Consider the following 15,153-nt stretch of genomic DNA (forward strand, 5'->3'; position numbering starts at 1 on the left):
GGGACTCGATCCCAGGACCCTGAGATCATGACCTGAGTCGAAGGCAGCGGCTTAACCCACTGAGCCACCCAGGCGCCCCTCTTTATTTTTAAGTTTTATGGGTTCCTTATTTATTTTGTATATTGACCTTTTAGTGGCTTGCAAAAAATTTTTTTCCATCCCATAGGTTGCCTTTTCATTTTGTTGATGGTTTCCTTTCCTGTACAGAAGCTTTTTAGTTTGATATAGTCCCACTTATTTTTGCTTCTGTTGCCTTTGCTTTTGGTGTCAAATCCAAAAATCATTGCTAAGACATGCTAAGTCAAGGAGCTTTTCCCCTGTGATTTCTTCTAGGAGTTTTGTGAGTTCAGGTTTTGTGTTTAAGTCTTTAATCATTTTAAGTTGATTTTTGTATATGGTATAAGGTAGGGATCCAGTTTCATTCTTTTGTATGTGGCTTCTGGTTTGCACCATTGTTGAAGAATTACCCTTTCTTCATTGTGTATACTTGGCTTCTTGGTTGTAAATTGCCCATACATACAAGGGTTTATTTCTGGGCTCTTGATTCTGTTTCTTTGGTTTCTGTGTCTGTATTTATGCCGATATTGTACTGTTTTGATTACTATTTTGTAATGTTTGAAATCAGGACATGTGATGCCTCTTGCTTTTTTTTCTCAAGATCGCTTTGGCTCTTTGAGGACTTTTGTGGTTTGATATAAATTTTAGGATTCCTTATTTTCTATTTCTGTGAAAAAGGCATTGGAATTTTGATAGAGATTGAATTGAATCTGTATATAGCTTTGGGTAGAATGGACATTTTAGCAGTTTCTTCTAATCTATGAACATAGAATATTACTTCATTTATTTGTGTGTTCAGTTTCTTTCATCACTGTCTTGGAGTTTTGAGTATCTTTCACCTACTTGGTTAAGTTTGTTCCTAAATATTCTATTGTTTTGGTGCTATTGAAAATGGGAAGGTTTTCTTAATTTCTCTGGTCGTTTAACTTAGGGAAACACAACTGACTTTGGTATGTTGATTTTCTATTCCACAACCTTACTGAAATTGTTTATTTGTTGTAACAGTTCTTTTGGTGAAGTCAAGGTTTATTTGAGATGTTTTGTTCTTGGTGTAGTTATTAATTGCCATAAACTTCCTTCCTAGAATTGTTTTTGCTGCCTCCCATAAGTTTTGGGTGTTATATTTCCATTTTTATTTGCCTGTTTTTTCCTCTTTTGATTTATCCTTTGATCCATTCCTTTGTCAGGGTGTGTTTTTAAATCTCTGTGAGTTTGTGAATTTTCTAGTTTTGTTCTTGTAATTTCTAGTTTTTTATCATTGTGGTTGGAAAAGATGTTGGATAGGATTTTAATCTTCCTTTTTTTTTTTTTTTAAGATTTTATTTATTTATTTGAGGGAGAGAGAAAGAGAGAGCATGAGAGCGGGGAGGGTCAAAGGGAGAAATATTCTGACTCCCCTCTGAGTGGGGAGCCCAGTGAGGGAATTGATCCCGGGACTCCAGGATCATGACTTGAGCTGAAGGCAGTTGCTTAACCAACTGAGCCACCCAGGTGCCTGGATTTTAGTCTTAAATGAGATTGGATTCTCTATCTTTTGAAAGGAGAGACAAAGAAATTGCTTTTGGATTGCATTTGGAGTGGGGACAGAAGGGTATAATTGAGTTTTAACTCCCAGGTTTTTTGTACAACCATCCAGAAAGTTTAAATTTCTGTTTACCTGAAGGGAAAGAATGCAGTCACGAAATTTTGTAGATTAAATTCAAGATGCCTTATTACACATAGAAAAAAAGGCATGCGTAAGCAGTTGTATATAGGAGTCTAGACTGTAGAGTAGAAAATTGGGCTGAAGGTATAAATTTGGGGGTATACCATCATATGGGTAGAATGTAAAGTTATGAGAGTTGCAGATACTCAATGTATAGAGAAGAGATTTAAGGGCTGAGTGAGAACTGGGCAACTTTCATGAGATGAGTAAGATGAGAAGGAAACAACAAAGATTAAGAAGGAGCAGACAGTGAAATAAATGAATCAAGAAAGGTATCCTAGAACCCAAGTAAAGAAAATGTGAGGGCGCATGGGTGGCTCAGTGGGTTAAAGCCTCTGCCTTCGGCTCAGTTCATGGTCCCACGGTCCTGGGATCAAGCCCTGCATCGGGCTCTTTACTTAGTGGGGAGTCTGCTTCCCCCTCTGCCTCTCTGCCTACTTGTGATCTCTCTCTGTCGGGTAAATAAATAAAATCTTTAAAAAAGAAAAAAGAAAATATGAGATTCCTTTGTATAGTAGAATGAGTATGAATTTGGGAGCTTGCCCGGCCTGGTTTAACTACTTAACTAGTTGTAAGTTTCTTGACATCTCAGAGCCATAAACGGGGTAATGCATATATAGGTAAAACATCTAGTCTATCGTTTTTGCTTAGTAAATAATCCATAATTTGTCAGAAACACATTAGTCAAATCCATCAAGTTACTTTTGTGGTTAATAGTATCTAAGAAAGGAATATGTAGAATATTCTGACAGGCCTAATACATGAGGATTTTCTAATACATAAAATTGATAGTTGCATATTGCATATGAAAGCCCTGTGGGACTGAGAGCCAAAACTGAGTTATCATTATATTAAATAGACAAAGTAATCATGGTGGAGAAGTGAAAGGACTATGAGGTAATCTCTGTAGAACCTAGTTCACTGTCTTGTATAGTTCACTAATCGGTACCCAAAGACCTTTAAAGAAAAATTGTGGCCATGTAGTTTTGTTTTATGGTTTTTTTTTTTCCTCCTGTAGCTAAAAATGCACTAAGTTGTATCAGTTTTTACATTTATAGAGGAAGAAATTGTGAGGAATTAATATGGGTACTTAGCTGAGTCTTCCACATGAAAACATTTTTAATTTGTGATTATTTTCTCTATAAAGGTATAGCAAATGAATCTAAAAAATTATATGGAGCACAGTTCCACCCTGAAGTTGGCCTTACAGAAAATGGGAAAGTAATCCTGAAGAATTTCCTGTATGATATAGCGGGGTGCAGTGGGACCTTCACTGTGCAGAACAGAGAACTCGAGTGCATTCGAGAGATCAAAGAAAGAGTAGGCACATCAAAAGTTTTGGTAAGGAATTTACATCTGAAAGTCTACAAATTTATGTCAGTAATGTTAGAACTCAGAGCTGGGTTCATCACCATAACCCTTAAATGCTGGCGGGGTGATCGGATGTTTTGTGAGTTGCACTGTTTCAGAGCGCTTTTTCAATTACTGCATCTACTTTCGATAAAAATGATGTTTTTAAAGATACTGATTTAAGCTGATAGTTTTTATTTTATTTTACTTTCTTGTTTATTGTATTCAACATGATTTTTTTTTTAATTTCACCTTGTAGGTTTTACTCAGTGGTGGAGTAGACTCAACAGTTTGTACAGCTTTGCTGAATCGTGCTTTGAACCAAGATCAAGTCATTGCTGTGCATATTGATAATGGCTTTATGAGGAAACGAGAAAGCCAGTCTGTAGAAGAGGCCCTCAAAAAGCTTGGAATTCAGGTCAAAGGTATTGATGATCCCCCAGAAAAGTCTATATGTGAAGACTTACTTAAATCATATCTAGCCTATGGTTTGAGTGAGCTCGTTGTCTTAACCAAGTACAGGTTTCAAAGGATGCCTGGGTGCCCCAGTTAGCTCTTGATTTTGGCTCAGGTCATGATCTCAGGGGTGTGGGAACAAGCCCTAGCCCTGTCTCCTCTTCCACACTCAGTGGGGAGTCTGCTTGGGATTCTCTCCCTCTCTGCCCTCCATCCCTCCACCCCAACCCCTGCCCTTGTGTGCGCTCACATAGGCACACACACTCTCTCAGATCTTAAAAACAACAACAACAACAACAAAAACAAACACCCAATGAAGCACAGGTTTTCCAATAAACTTATAATTATTTTTTTACTTTTACATTTTAATTATCTGTTTCAAGAGGGGTCCCAGTATAAATTTTAAAAATGAAATCAGTGGAAATTCCAAAAAATCAAATCAATAAAAAAAATCAATAAAATTACATCTATCGGAGGGGACAAGATGGCGGGGTACTAGGAAGAGGCGTCTTTTCAGCTGGTACCCCAAAGTGAGCTGATTACCTACCAAAGAACTCCGATCACCCATGAAATCAGCCTGAGATCAGAATTATACACGTCTGGATCTCTACAGGGGCAGAAGACGCCAGTGAGCAGGTAAAGCGGAATGGGAACAGCAGACTGATATCGGAAGATAAACAAAAGGGGGAGGGAGCCACCAGAGGCGACCGGTGCAAAAGTAATACCCCGATACGAGCGAGAGTGCCCTGTGTCTGGGGATCAGCATTAACTTGGAGACTGGTTGAAAGCACTCCAAAAGAGCAAAGGATCGCGGGGGCAAATTGTGGGAATCGGGGCGGCTAGGGACAGGGGCTTAAGTCCCCGGTCCCAGACGGCCTCCCCGGCGCGGAGGCAGAGAGAGTGCGGCGGAGAAACCAGGTCCTGGTCCCTAAGCCGACAGCGAGCCCCAGAGCGCGGGGGTTCCGGCTCCTGTGAGGGGATGGGACCTGCGCCGGTCTGCAGAACGCACACTAGCCCTACCACAAAGCTTGAGATGCGCGCACACGTCCCTCCAGCTCTCCTGCGTTTCTAAGGCCCGGGGGCGCTTCTTGACCCGCGCCATTGTTTCAAAGTCTAAGCCGCGTACCCGCGAAACTCTTCCCCGGACAGAGGCGCACAAAAGCCCAGCCTGCGGCTAACGGACCAGCGCCCCGTTCTCAGTGCCCCAGACGCGCGCCTGACCCACAGCCGCCTCTGAAAAGAGGTGCGCGCAAGCCGGGCACTCCCAGCCCGGGCCGGCGGCAAAATCTCAGTGTGCGATCACTGCTTGGAACCTCTCTGGCGGGCAGGAGCTCCCAGACAGCCGCCACTGCCTTGGCTTTGGGGACGAGCAAAAGATCCTGTGCCCCCAGGGTCTTTAACTTGGAACCTGCACTGCCAGCGTCCAAGGGGGAATTTATTCAGCTTCTGCACCCAGACTGAGGCTTCTCTCTGAGACGGAGATCAGGAAGTGTTCCAGGGTGCACCTTGACTGCACCAGAGTTAATACATCCAGCTACATCTGTTCAGTCTTCTCCCACCAAAATGACTAGGAGGAGGAATGCCCAACAGAAGAAAAATACAGAGGATGGACCTTCTGCAATAGAGCTAACGGCTATCAACATAGACAGTATGTCGGAAAGAGAATTCAGGCTAACAATTATCCAGGCAATAGCTAGGTTGGAGAAAGCCATGGATGACCAAACAGAATTGATTAGGGCCGAACTGAAAGCGACCAGACAGGATGTTCACAATGTTAGGGCGGAGCTCAAAGCTACCAGGGAGGAGGTCCACAATGCTCTCAATGAGTTCCAATCCAATCTAAACTCAAAGCTAGGGTAACTGAGACAGAAGATAGAATTAGTGATCTGGAAGACAAACAGATAGAGAGAAAGGATCAGGAGGAAGCCTGGAACAAACAGCTTAGATCCCACGAAAGCAGAATTAGGGAAATAAATGATGCCATGAAGCGTTCCAACGTCAGAATTATTGGAATTCCTGAAGGGGAGGAGAAAGAAAGAAGTCTAGAAGATGTCGTGGAACAAGTCCTTCTTGAAAACTTTCCGAATCTCGCGAATGAAACCAGCGTTCGTGTACTAGAGGCTGAACGGTCTCCACCCAAGATTATACACTCCAAAAAAACATCACGACACCTGATAGTCAAATTGAGAAATTATAATTGTAGGTATAATCTCTTGAAAGCTGCCAGGGCAAAGAGGCTCCTTACTTACAGAGGGAAGCCCATCAGAATAACGTCAGACCTGTCCACAGAGACCTGGGAAGCCAGAAGAGGCTGGCAAGACATATTCAGGGCACTAAATGAGAAGAACATGCAGCCAAGAATACTTTATCCAGCAAGACTGACATTCAAAATGGATGGAGAGATAAAGAGTTTCCAACACCGGCAAGGCTTAAAAGACTATGCAACCACCAAGCCGATACTGCAGGAAATATTAAGGGGGGTGCTATAAAAGAGGAAAAATCCCAAGAATAGCATTGAACAGAAATATAGAGACAGTCCACAGAAAGAAAGACTTCAAAGGTAACTCGATGTCAATAAAAACGTATCTATCAATAATCACTCTCAATGTGAATGGCCTAAATGCACCCATAAAACGGCACAGGGTTGCAGATTGGATAAAACGACAGGACCCATCCATATGCTGTCTACAAGAGACCCATTTTGAACTTAAAGATACACGCAGACTGAAAGTGAAGGGGTGGAGAAGCATCTTTCATGCCAATGGGACTCAAAAGAAGGCTGGGGTAGCGATTCTCATATCAGATAAATTAGACTTCAAACTAAAGACTGTAGTCAGAGATACAGAAGGACACTACATAATCCTTAAAGGGACTATCCACCAAGATGATCTAACAATTGTAAATATCTATGCTCCCAATATGGGAGCAGCCAATTACTTAAGAAAACTGTTAATCAAGATAAAGAGTCATATTGATATGAATACACTAATCGTAGGAGATCTTAACATGCCTCTTTCAGAACTAGACAGATCATCGAAGCAGAAAATCAATAAAGAAACAAGAGCATTGAATGACACATTGGACCAGATGGACCTCATAGATATATACAGAACATTCCATCCTAAAACAGCAGAATACTCATTCTTCTCAAGTGCACACGGAACCTTCTCCAGAATAGACCACATACTGGGTCACAAATCAGGACTCAGCCGATACCAAAAGACTGAGATGATTCCCTGCATATTCTCAGATCACAATGCTTTGAAACTGGAGCTCAATCACAAGGAAAAGTTCAGAAGGAACTCAAACACCTGGAAGTTAAAGACCACCTTGCTTAAGAATGCTTGGATCAACCAGGAGATCAAAGAAGAACTGAAACAATTCATGGAAACCAATGAGAATGAAGACACTTCGGTCCAAAACCTATGGGATACAGGGGCACGTGCACCCGAATGTTTATAGCAGCAATGTCCACAATAGCCAAACTATGGAAAGAACCTAGATGTCCATCAACAGATGAATGGATCAAGAAGATGTGGTATATATACACAATGGAATACTATGCAGCCATCAAAAGAAACGAAATCTTGCCATTTGCGACAACATGGATGGAACTAGAGCGTATCATGCTTAGTGAAATAAGTCAAGCGGAGAAAGACAACTATCATATGATCTCCCTGATATGAGGGAGTGGTGATGCAACATGGGGGCTTAAGTGGGTAGGAGAAGAATCCATGAAACAAGATGGGATAGGGAGGGAGACAAACCATAAGTGACTCTTAATCTCACAAAACAAACTGTGGATTGCTGGGGGGAGGGGGGTTGGGAGAAGGGGGGAAGGTTATGGACATTGGGTAGGGTGTGTGCTTTTGGGTAAATTGGAAGGGGAGATGAACCATGAGAGACTATGGACTCTGAAAAACAGTCTGAGGGGTTTGAAGTGGCGGGGGGGTGGGAGGTTGGGGTACCAGGTGGTGGGTATTATAGAGGGCACAGCTTGCATGGAGCACTGGGTGTGGTGAAAAAATAATGAATACTGTTTTTCTGAAAATAAATAAATTGGAAAAAAAAAAAAAAAAACCAAAACCTATGGGATACAGCAAAGGCGGTCCTAAGGGGAAAATATATAGCCATCCAAGCCTTGCTCAAAAAAATTGAAAAATCCAGAACACACCAGCTGTCTCTACACCTTAAAGAACTGGAGGATCAACAACAAATCAAACCAACTCCACACATAAGAAGGGAAATCATCAAGATTAGAGCTGAGATCAATGAGGGAGAAACCAGAGATACAGTAGAACGTATCAATGAAACTAGAAGCTGGTTTTTTGAAACAATCAATAAGATCGATAAGCCACTGGCTACACTAATCTGAAAGAAAAGAGAGAAATCCCAAATTCATAAAATTATGAATGAAAAGGGAGAGATCACAACTAACGCCAAGGAAGTAGAAACAATCATCAGAAGTTATTACGAACAGTTATATGCCAATAAGCTTAGCAACCTAGATGAAATGGATGCATTCCTGGAAAAATATAAACTACCAAAATTGAACCAGGAAGAAATCGACAACCTGAATAGACCGATATCTAATAACGAGATTGAAGCAGTGATCAAAAATCTCCCAAAAAACAAGAGCCCAGGACCTGACGGATTCCCTGGGGAATTCTACCAAACCTTCCAAGAAGAAATAACACCTATTCTCCTGAAGCTGTTTCAAAAAGTTGAAGCAGAAGGAAAACTTCCAGACTCTTTCTATGAAGCCAGCATTACCCTGATCCCCAAACCAGGCAAGGACCCTACCAAAAAGGAGAATTTCAGACCAATATCACTGATGAATATGGATGCTAAGATTCTCAACAAGATCCTAGCCAACAGGATCCAACAACACATTAAAAAGATTATCCACCATGATCAGGTGGGATTCATCCCTGGGCTACAAGGGTGGTTCAACATTCGTAAATCAATCAATGTGATACAACAAATTAATATGAGAAGAGAGAAGAACCACATGGTCCTCTCAATTGATGCAGAAAAAGCATTTGACAAAATCCAACATCCGTTCCTGATTAAAACGCTTCAAAGTATAGGGATAGAGGGAACATTCCTGAACCTCATCAAATCTATCTATGAAAGACCCACAGCAAATATCATCCTCAATGGGAAAAAGCTTGCAGCCTTCCCATTGAGATCAGGAACAAGACAAGGATGCCCACTTTCACCACTCTTGTTCAACATAGTATTAGAAGTCCTAGCAACAGCAATCAGACAACAGAGAGAAATAAAAGGTATCCAAATTGGTAATGAAGAAGTCAAACTCTCTCTCTTCGCAGATGACATGATTCTTTATATGGAAAACCCAAAAGACTCCACCCCCAAACTACTAGAACTCATACAGCAATTCAGCAGCGTGGCAGGATACAAAGTCAATGTGCAGAAATCAGTGGCTTTCTTATACACTAACAATGAAAATACAGAAAGGGAAATTACAGAATCGATTCCATTTACTATAGCACCAAGAACCATAAGATACCTGGGAATAAACCTAACTAAAGAGGTAAAGGATCTATACTTGAGGAACTATAGAACACTCATGAAAGAAATTGAAGAAGACACAAAAAGATGGAAGACCATTCCATGCTCTTGGATCGGAAGAATAAACATTGTTAAAATGTCTATACTGCCTAGAGCAATCTATACTTTTAATGCCATTCCGATCAAAATTCCACCGGCATTCTTCAAAGAGCTGGAGCAAATAATCCTAAAATTTGTATGGAATCAGAAGAGACCCCGAATCGCTAAGGAAATGTTGAAAAACAAAAATAAAGCTGGCGGCATCATGTTACCTGATTTCAAGCTTTATTACAAAGCTGTGATCACCAAGACAGCATGGTACTGGCATAAAAACAGACACATAGACCAGTGGAACAGAGTAGAGAGCCCTGATATGGACCCTCAACTCTATGGTCAATTAATCTTCGACAAAACAGGAAAAAATATACAGTGGAAAAAAGAGAGTCTCTTCAATAAATGGTGCTGGGAAAACTGGACAGCTATATGTAGAAGAATGAAACTCGACCATTCTCTTACACCGCACACAAAGATCAACTCAAAATGGATAAAAGACCTCAACGTGAGACAGGAATCTATCAGAATCTTAGAGGAGAACATAGGCAGTAATCTCTTTGATATCAGCCACAGCAACTTCTTTCAAGATACGTCTCCAAAGGCAAAGGAAACAAAAGCGAAAATAAACTTCTGGGACTTCATCAAAATCAAAAGCTTCTGCACAGCAAAGGAAACAGTCAAAAAAACAAAGAGGCAACCCACGGAATGGGAGAAGATATTTGCAAATGACAGTACAGACAAAAGGTTGATATCCAGGATCTATAATGAACTCCTCAAACTCAACCCACACGAAACAGACAAACACATCAAAAAATGGGCAGAAGATATGAACAGACACTTCTCCGATCAAGAAATACAAATGGCTATCAGACACATGAAAAAATGCTCATCATCATTAGCCCTCAGGGAGATTCAAATTAAAACCACATTGAGATATCACCTTACACCAGTTAGAATGGCCAAAATTAACAAAACAGGAAACATGTGTTGGAGAGGATGTGGAGAAAGGGGAACCCTCTTCCACTGTTGGTGGGAATGCAAGTTGGTGCAGCCTCTTTGGAGAACAGTGTGGAGATTCCTCAAGAAATTAAAAATAGAGCTTCCCTACGACCCTGCAATTGCACTCCTGGGTATTTACCCCAAAGATACAGATGTCGTGAAAAGAAGGGCCATCTGTACCCCAATGTTTATAGCAGCAATGGCCACAGTCGCCAAACTATGGAAAGAACCAAGATGCCCTTCAACGGATGAATGGATAAGGAAGATGTGGTCCATATACACTATGGAGTATTATGCCTCCATCAGAAAGGACGAATATCCAACTTTTGTAGCAACATGGACGGGACTGGAAGAGATTATGCTGAGTGAAATCAGTCAAGCAGAGAGAGTCAATTATCATATGGTTTCACTTATTTGTGGAGCATAACCAATAGCATGGAGGACAAGGGGCGTTAGAGAGGAGTAGGGAATTTGGGTAAATTGGAAGGGGAGGTGAACCATGAGAGACTATGGACTCTGAAAAACAGTCTGAGGGGTTTGAAGTGGCGGGGGGGTGGGAGGTTGGGGTACCAGGTGGTGGGTATTATAGAGGGCACAGCTTGCATGGAGCACTGGGTGTGGTGAAAAAATAATACTGTTTTTCTAAAAATAAATAAATTGGGAAAAAAATTACATCTATCATTCTGTTCTCTTCTCTGCATTCATTCTTTTTGAGTACTCTTTTCCTATCCATAATATTATTTATGTATGAGAATTTCCAAGCCTTCCTACAACAGTTGTGGATGTACAGATTACTTTACAATCTGAAAGGCTTATACAGAGAAGAGGAGTAGTGAAGAGCTAGTCACTTTTTTTTTTCTAGTTTTATTGAGCAATAATTGACATACATCACCATATAAGTTTAAGGATACAGCATGATGATTAGCTTTTGCATATATTTTGAAAGGATTATCCCAACAGTGTCAGTTAACATCCATCTTATAAAAAAGAAGATTTTCTTTTTATGATGTGAACTCTTAGGATTCACTCTTAACTTTTCTGTGAATCAACCAGCAGTATTAGCTGTAATTGTTATGTTGTACAGTATAGCCTTAGTACTTATTTATCTTGTAACTGGAAGTTTGTACCTTTTAACCACCTTCTTCCAGTTCTCCTTCTCCTCACCCTCCACTTCTAATAAGTCTGATCTCTTTATATGAGTTTGATTTTTTAGATTCTATATATAAGTGAGATCATATAGTATTTGTCTGACTTATTTCATTTGACATAGTGCCTTTAAGATCCATGCATTTTATCACAAAGAGTAGGTTTCCTTGTTTTTTAGGGGAAAATAACTTTCCTGTGTGTGTGTGTGTGTGTGTGTGTATCATCTTTATTCATACATGGATGGACACTTAGGTTGTTTCCATATCTTAGATATTGCAAATAATGCCACTAAGAATATGGGAGTGCAGTTATCTTTTTGTGTGTTTTCATTTTCTTTGGATATATCTCCAGAAGTGGAATTGTTGGATCACATGGCAGTTTTATTTGTAATTTTTTGAGGATCCTCCAAAACTCCTTTTTTTTTTTTAATTAAAGATAGAGTGAGTGAGTGTGAGCTGGGGTGGAGGAGTTGGTGGGGACACAGAGGGAGTGAGAGAATCTCAGGCAAACTCCAAACTCCACGCTGAGCATGGAGACCAATGCAGGACTCTATCTCATAACACTGAGATCATGACCTAAGCTGAAATCAAGTTGGACACTTAACTGACTGAGCCCCCCAGGAGGCCTCCAGAACTCTTCTGTAGTGACTATATCAATTGACAATCTTACTAACATTGCACATGGATTCCCTTTTTTCCACATCCTCGTCTGTGTTTATTATCTCATCATTTTGGTGATGGCCATTCTAACAGGTATGAGGTGTTATCTCATTGCAGTTTTAATTTCCATTTCCCTAATAAGTAGTGATATTGAGCATCTTTTCTATGTGCCTGTTGGCCTTTTGTATATCTTCTTTGGAGATAAGTGTATTCAGGTACTCTGTCCATTTTTTGATTGGGTTATTTGTGTTTTTGCTGTTGAGTTGTATAAGTTCTTTACATATTTTGGATATTAATCCCTTGTCAGATACGTCCTTTGCAATATCCTCCTATTCAGTCGATTGCCTTTTCATTTTGTTGATGGGTTCCTTTTTTGTGCAAAAGCTTTTTATTTTGGTGTAGTCCCAATAGTTTATTTTTGCTTTCCTTTCCCTTTTCTGAGGAGACATATCTAGTAATATATTGCTAAGGGGAGGAAACTAACAAAAGCAGGATTTGTGGGGAAGCTCAAGATTTGGAAACATTGGCTTCCCTGTGTGATGTGGTCCTCTGGGTGAGCCAAAACAGATTGGTTGAAAATCTGAGGAGATTCTTTTCCTTAACAGGGGACTAAATTGCTGCTATCCCTCCCTATTGGAAGACTGTGGATTTATTCTTTAAAGAGGCTACATAAAAGAAACTTTGGACTTGGGCATAGCAATACCAGGTATAGTTGAGGATAGGAATAAGATTCTACATTAAAAACAGTAGGAGTAAGCAAAAAATCTGTAAGCAAAAATCTATATAATGAATGATTACTCTCTCCCTGCCACTTCTGGTGTTTCCTTATCAGATGCTGATAGGCAGGAGATTGGAGGTGTCTTTTCTGGGGTAATTGATCAGTTTAAGAGAAATTACAAATTCACTGGTGTTCCCCAGTGAAATATAGCCCTCTGTATTTCAGTAAAGTTCATCAGTTGTTCAGCCTTACTACCAAGTAGAGATCTTAGTAAGTTTTTAAGTACCTTGTTTTTAAGAAATAAAAGGATAGCCAGTGATTGCTAGTGCAGTTTGGAGGACTTCGATCCCACTTTATGTACCACTACTTTCATTTCCCTTGGGGCTATGGTTCTTTGGCTTTTGCTTGTTGTTCTTGTGGGGCACTGAATAAGGGAAAGCAACTGCATAATGTATGATATCATGGCCTTAGATTACCAAATGCTACAGGATTCTCAAAAAACCCCACAAAATTAGTGAGTTTCTGTGTCTGGACTCTATTAATCGTGGTTTATTGGTAGTTCTCAAATAGTAGCCAAGGTAAGGAGTGATCAAAACATCCATCTAGGTTTTCTTTCTGTAGCTTAACCCATTATTTATGTTACTTAAAATCTTCTGTTAGTTTTAAAATGTGCTTCTCTTCCTCAGTGATAAATGCTGCTCATTCTTTCTACAACGGAACAACAACTCTACCAATATCAGATGAAGATAGAACTCCACGGAAAAGAATTAGCAAAACATTAAATATGACAACAAGTCCTGAAGAGAAAAGAAAAATTATCGGGGATACTTTTGTTAAGGTGCCTTTATAATATCCACAATTTGTACTGTTTTTGATGTGAATTTTAGTATGTGTTTTTTCTTGTCCTTATATCAAATAATAATTTGCTGACTAATTTTGATTTTTTTTTTTTGTTTGTTTGTTTTTGTTTAAGAACTTCAGTGCATGTTACTGTTACACTGACTGGTTTTAAAAAACACGTATACTTACGTTGTCAGGCTTTTATTTTAACTATTTAAAAATAGATATTTCCGTTGATACTAGACTTTTTAATTCTTTGGGGATTTCAGTGGCTAGTTTTCAGGCTCTTGAATGTTTGCTTATCTTTATGAATCTTTCTAAAGTATATATTCTTGAAAGAGTTTACTTTGGGAGTTGGTATGGATTTTATCTCTTGGTCAGTATTCCAAAAGGATTCTGAGAGATCTTGTTGAAAGTATAAAAAAGACTATGCTTTTTTAAAGATTCACCTCTTAAAAGACTGTTTTACTCCTCTTGGTTATAGATTGCTAATGAAGTAATTGGAGAAATGAACCTGAAACCAGAGGAGGTTTTCCTTGCCCAAGGTACTTTACGGCCTGATTTAATTGAAAGTGCATCCCTTGTTGCAAGTGGCAAAGCTGAACTCATCAAAACCCATCACAATGACACAGAGCTTATCAGAAAGTTGAGAGAAGAGGTAAAAGCTTATGAGAACTTTGCCATAAAGCCTTTCTTCCCCACCCCCCTGCCCTGAACCATTTTTAAATGTATAGTTCAGTAATGTTAAGTATATTTGTACTGTTGTGAGACAGATCTCCATAACTTATTCATCTTATAAAACTTGAAACTTTATATCCCTTGAACAACAGGTACTCTCTCTTTTCCTTCTTCCCAACCCCTGGTAACCACCATTCTACATTCTGTCTCCATGAATTTGACTACTTTAGATACCCTATAAAAGTGAAATCATTTGTCTTTTTGTGACTGGCTTATTTCATTTAGCATAGGTCCTCAAGGTTCATCCATGTTGTAACATGTGACAGGATTTTCTTCTTCTTAAGGCTAAATAATATTTTATTATATGTGTATACACATTCTGTTTATCCATTTATCTGTCAGTGGACATTTGGGTTGCTTCTACTTTTTGGCTATTGTGAATTGTGCTGCTGTGGACATGAGTTGACAAATACCTCTTGAAGACCTTGCTTTCTCAGGTTTTGTTTGTTTGTTATATACAAGAAGCAGTATTGCTGGATCATATGATCGTTTTTTGTTTGTTTGTTTGTTTTTGTAAGATTTTAAGTAATCTCTCTGCTCATTATGGGGCTTGAGAACTTACAACCCCAAGATTAAGAGTTGTATGCTCTACTGACTGAATCAGCCAGGCACCCCATGGTCGTTCTATTTTTAATTTTTAAAAGGGACTTCTTAATGTTTCCATAGCGGTTATATCATATTACAATCCACCAGCAATATACTATACCTTAAGAACAACTGTTATTTTCTTTTTTTGTAATTCACATTCATGAAGATGGGTACATCTGTCTTTATTTTAGGCATGTTAGTGGATGGGAAGTGGTATCTCATTGTGATTTTGATTTGCATTTCCTTAATAACTAATGATGTTGAATATC

General features: G+C 39.5%; 1 protein-coding gene across 1 annotated transcript in view; it reads left to right on the top strand.

Moving 5' to 3' along the window:
- The window catches only part of GMPS (guanine monophosphate synthase), a 90,528-nt gene that overhangs the window by 51,084 nt on the left and 24,291 nt on the right, over positions 1-15,153 (top strand). Inside the window, exons 6-9 of the mRNA XM_044251649.1 lie at positions 2,910-3,103; positions 3,372-3,537; positions 13,405-13,556; positions 14,043-14,216. Coding sequence (XP_044107584.1) covers positions 2,910-3,103; positions 3,372-3,537; positions 13,405-13,556; positions 14,043-14,216 — 686 coding nt within the window. The remainder of the gene's footprint in view (positions 1-2,909; positions 3,104-3,371; positions 3,538-13,404; positions 13,557-14,042; positions 14,217-15,153) is intronic.

The sequence above is a fragment of the Neovison vison genome, chromosome 6, assembly GCF_020171115.1.
Source record: "Neovison vison isolate M4711 chromosome 6, ASM_NN_V1, whole genome shotgun sequence".
Lineage (NCBI taxonomy): Eukaryota > Metazoa > Chordata > Mammalia > Carnivora > Mustelidae > Neogale > Neogale vison.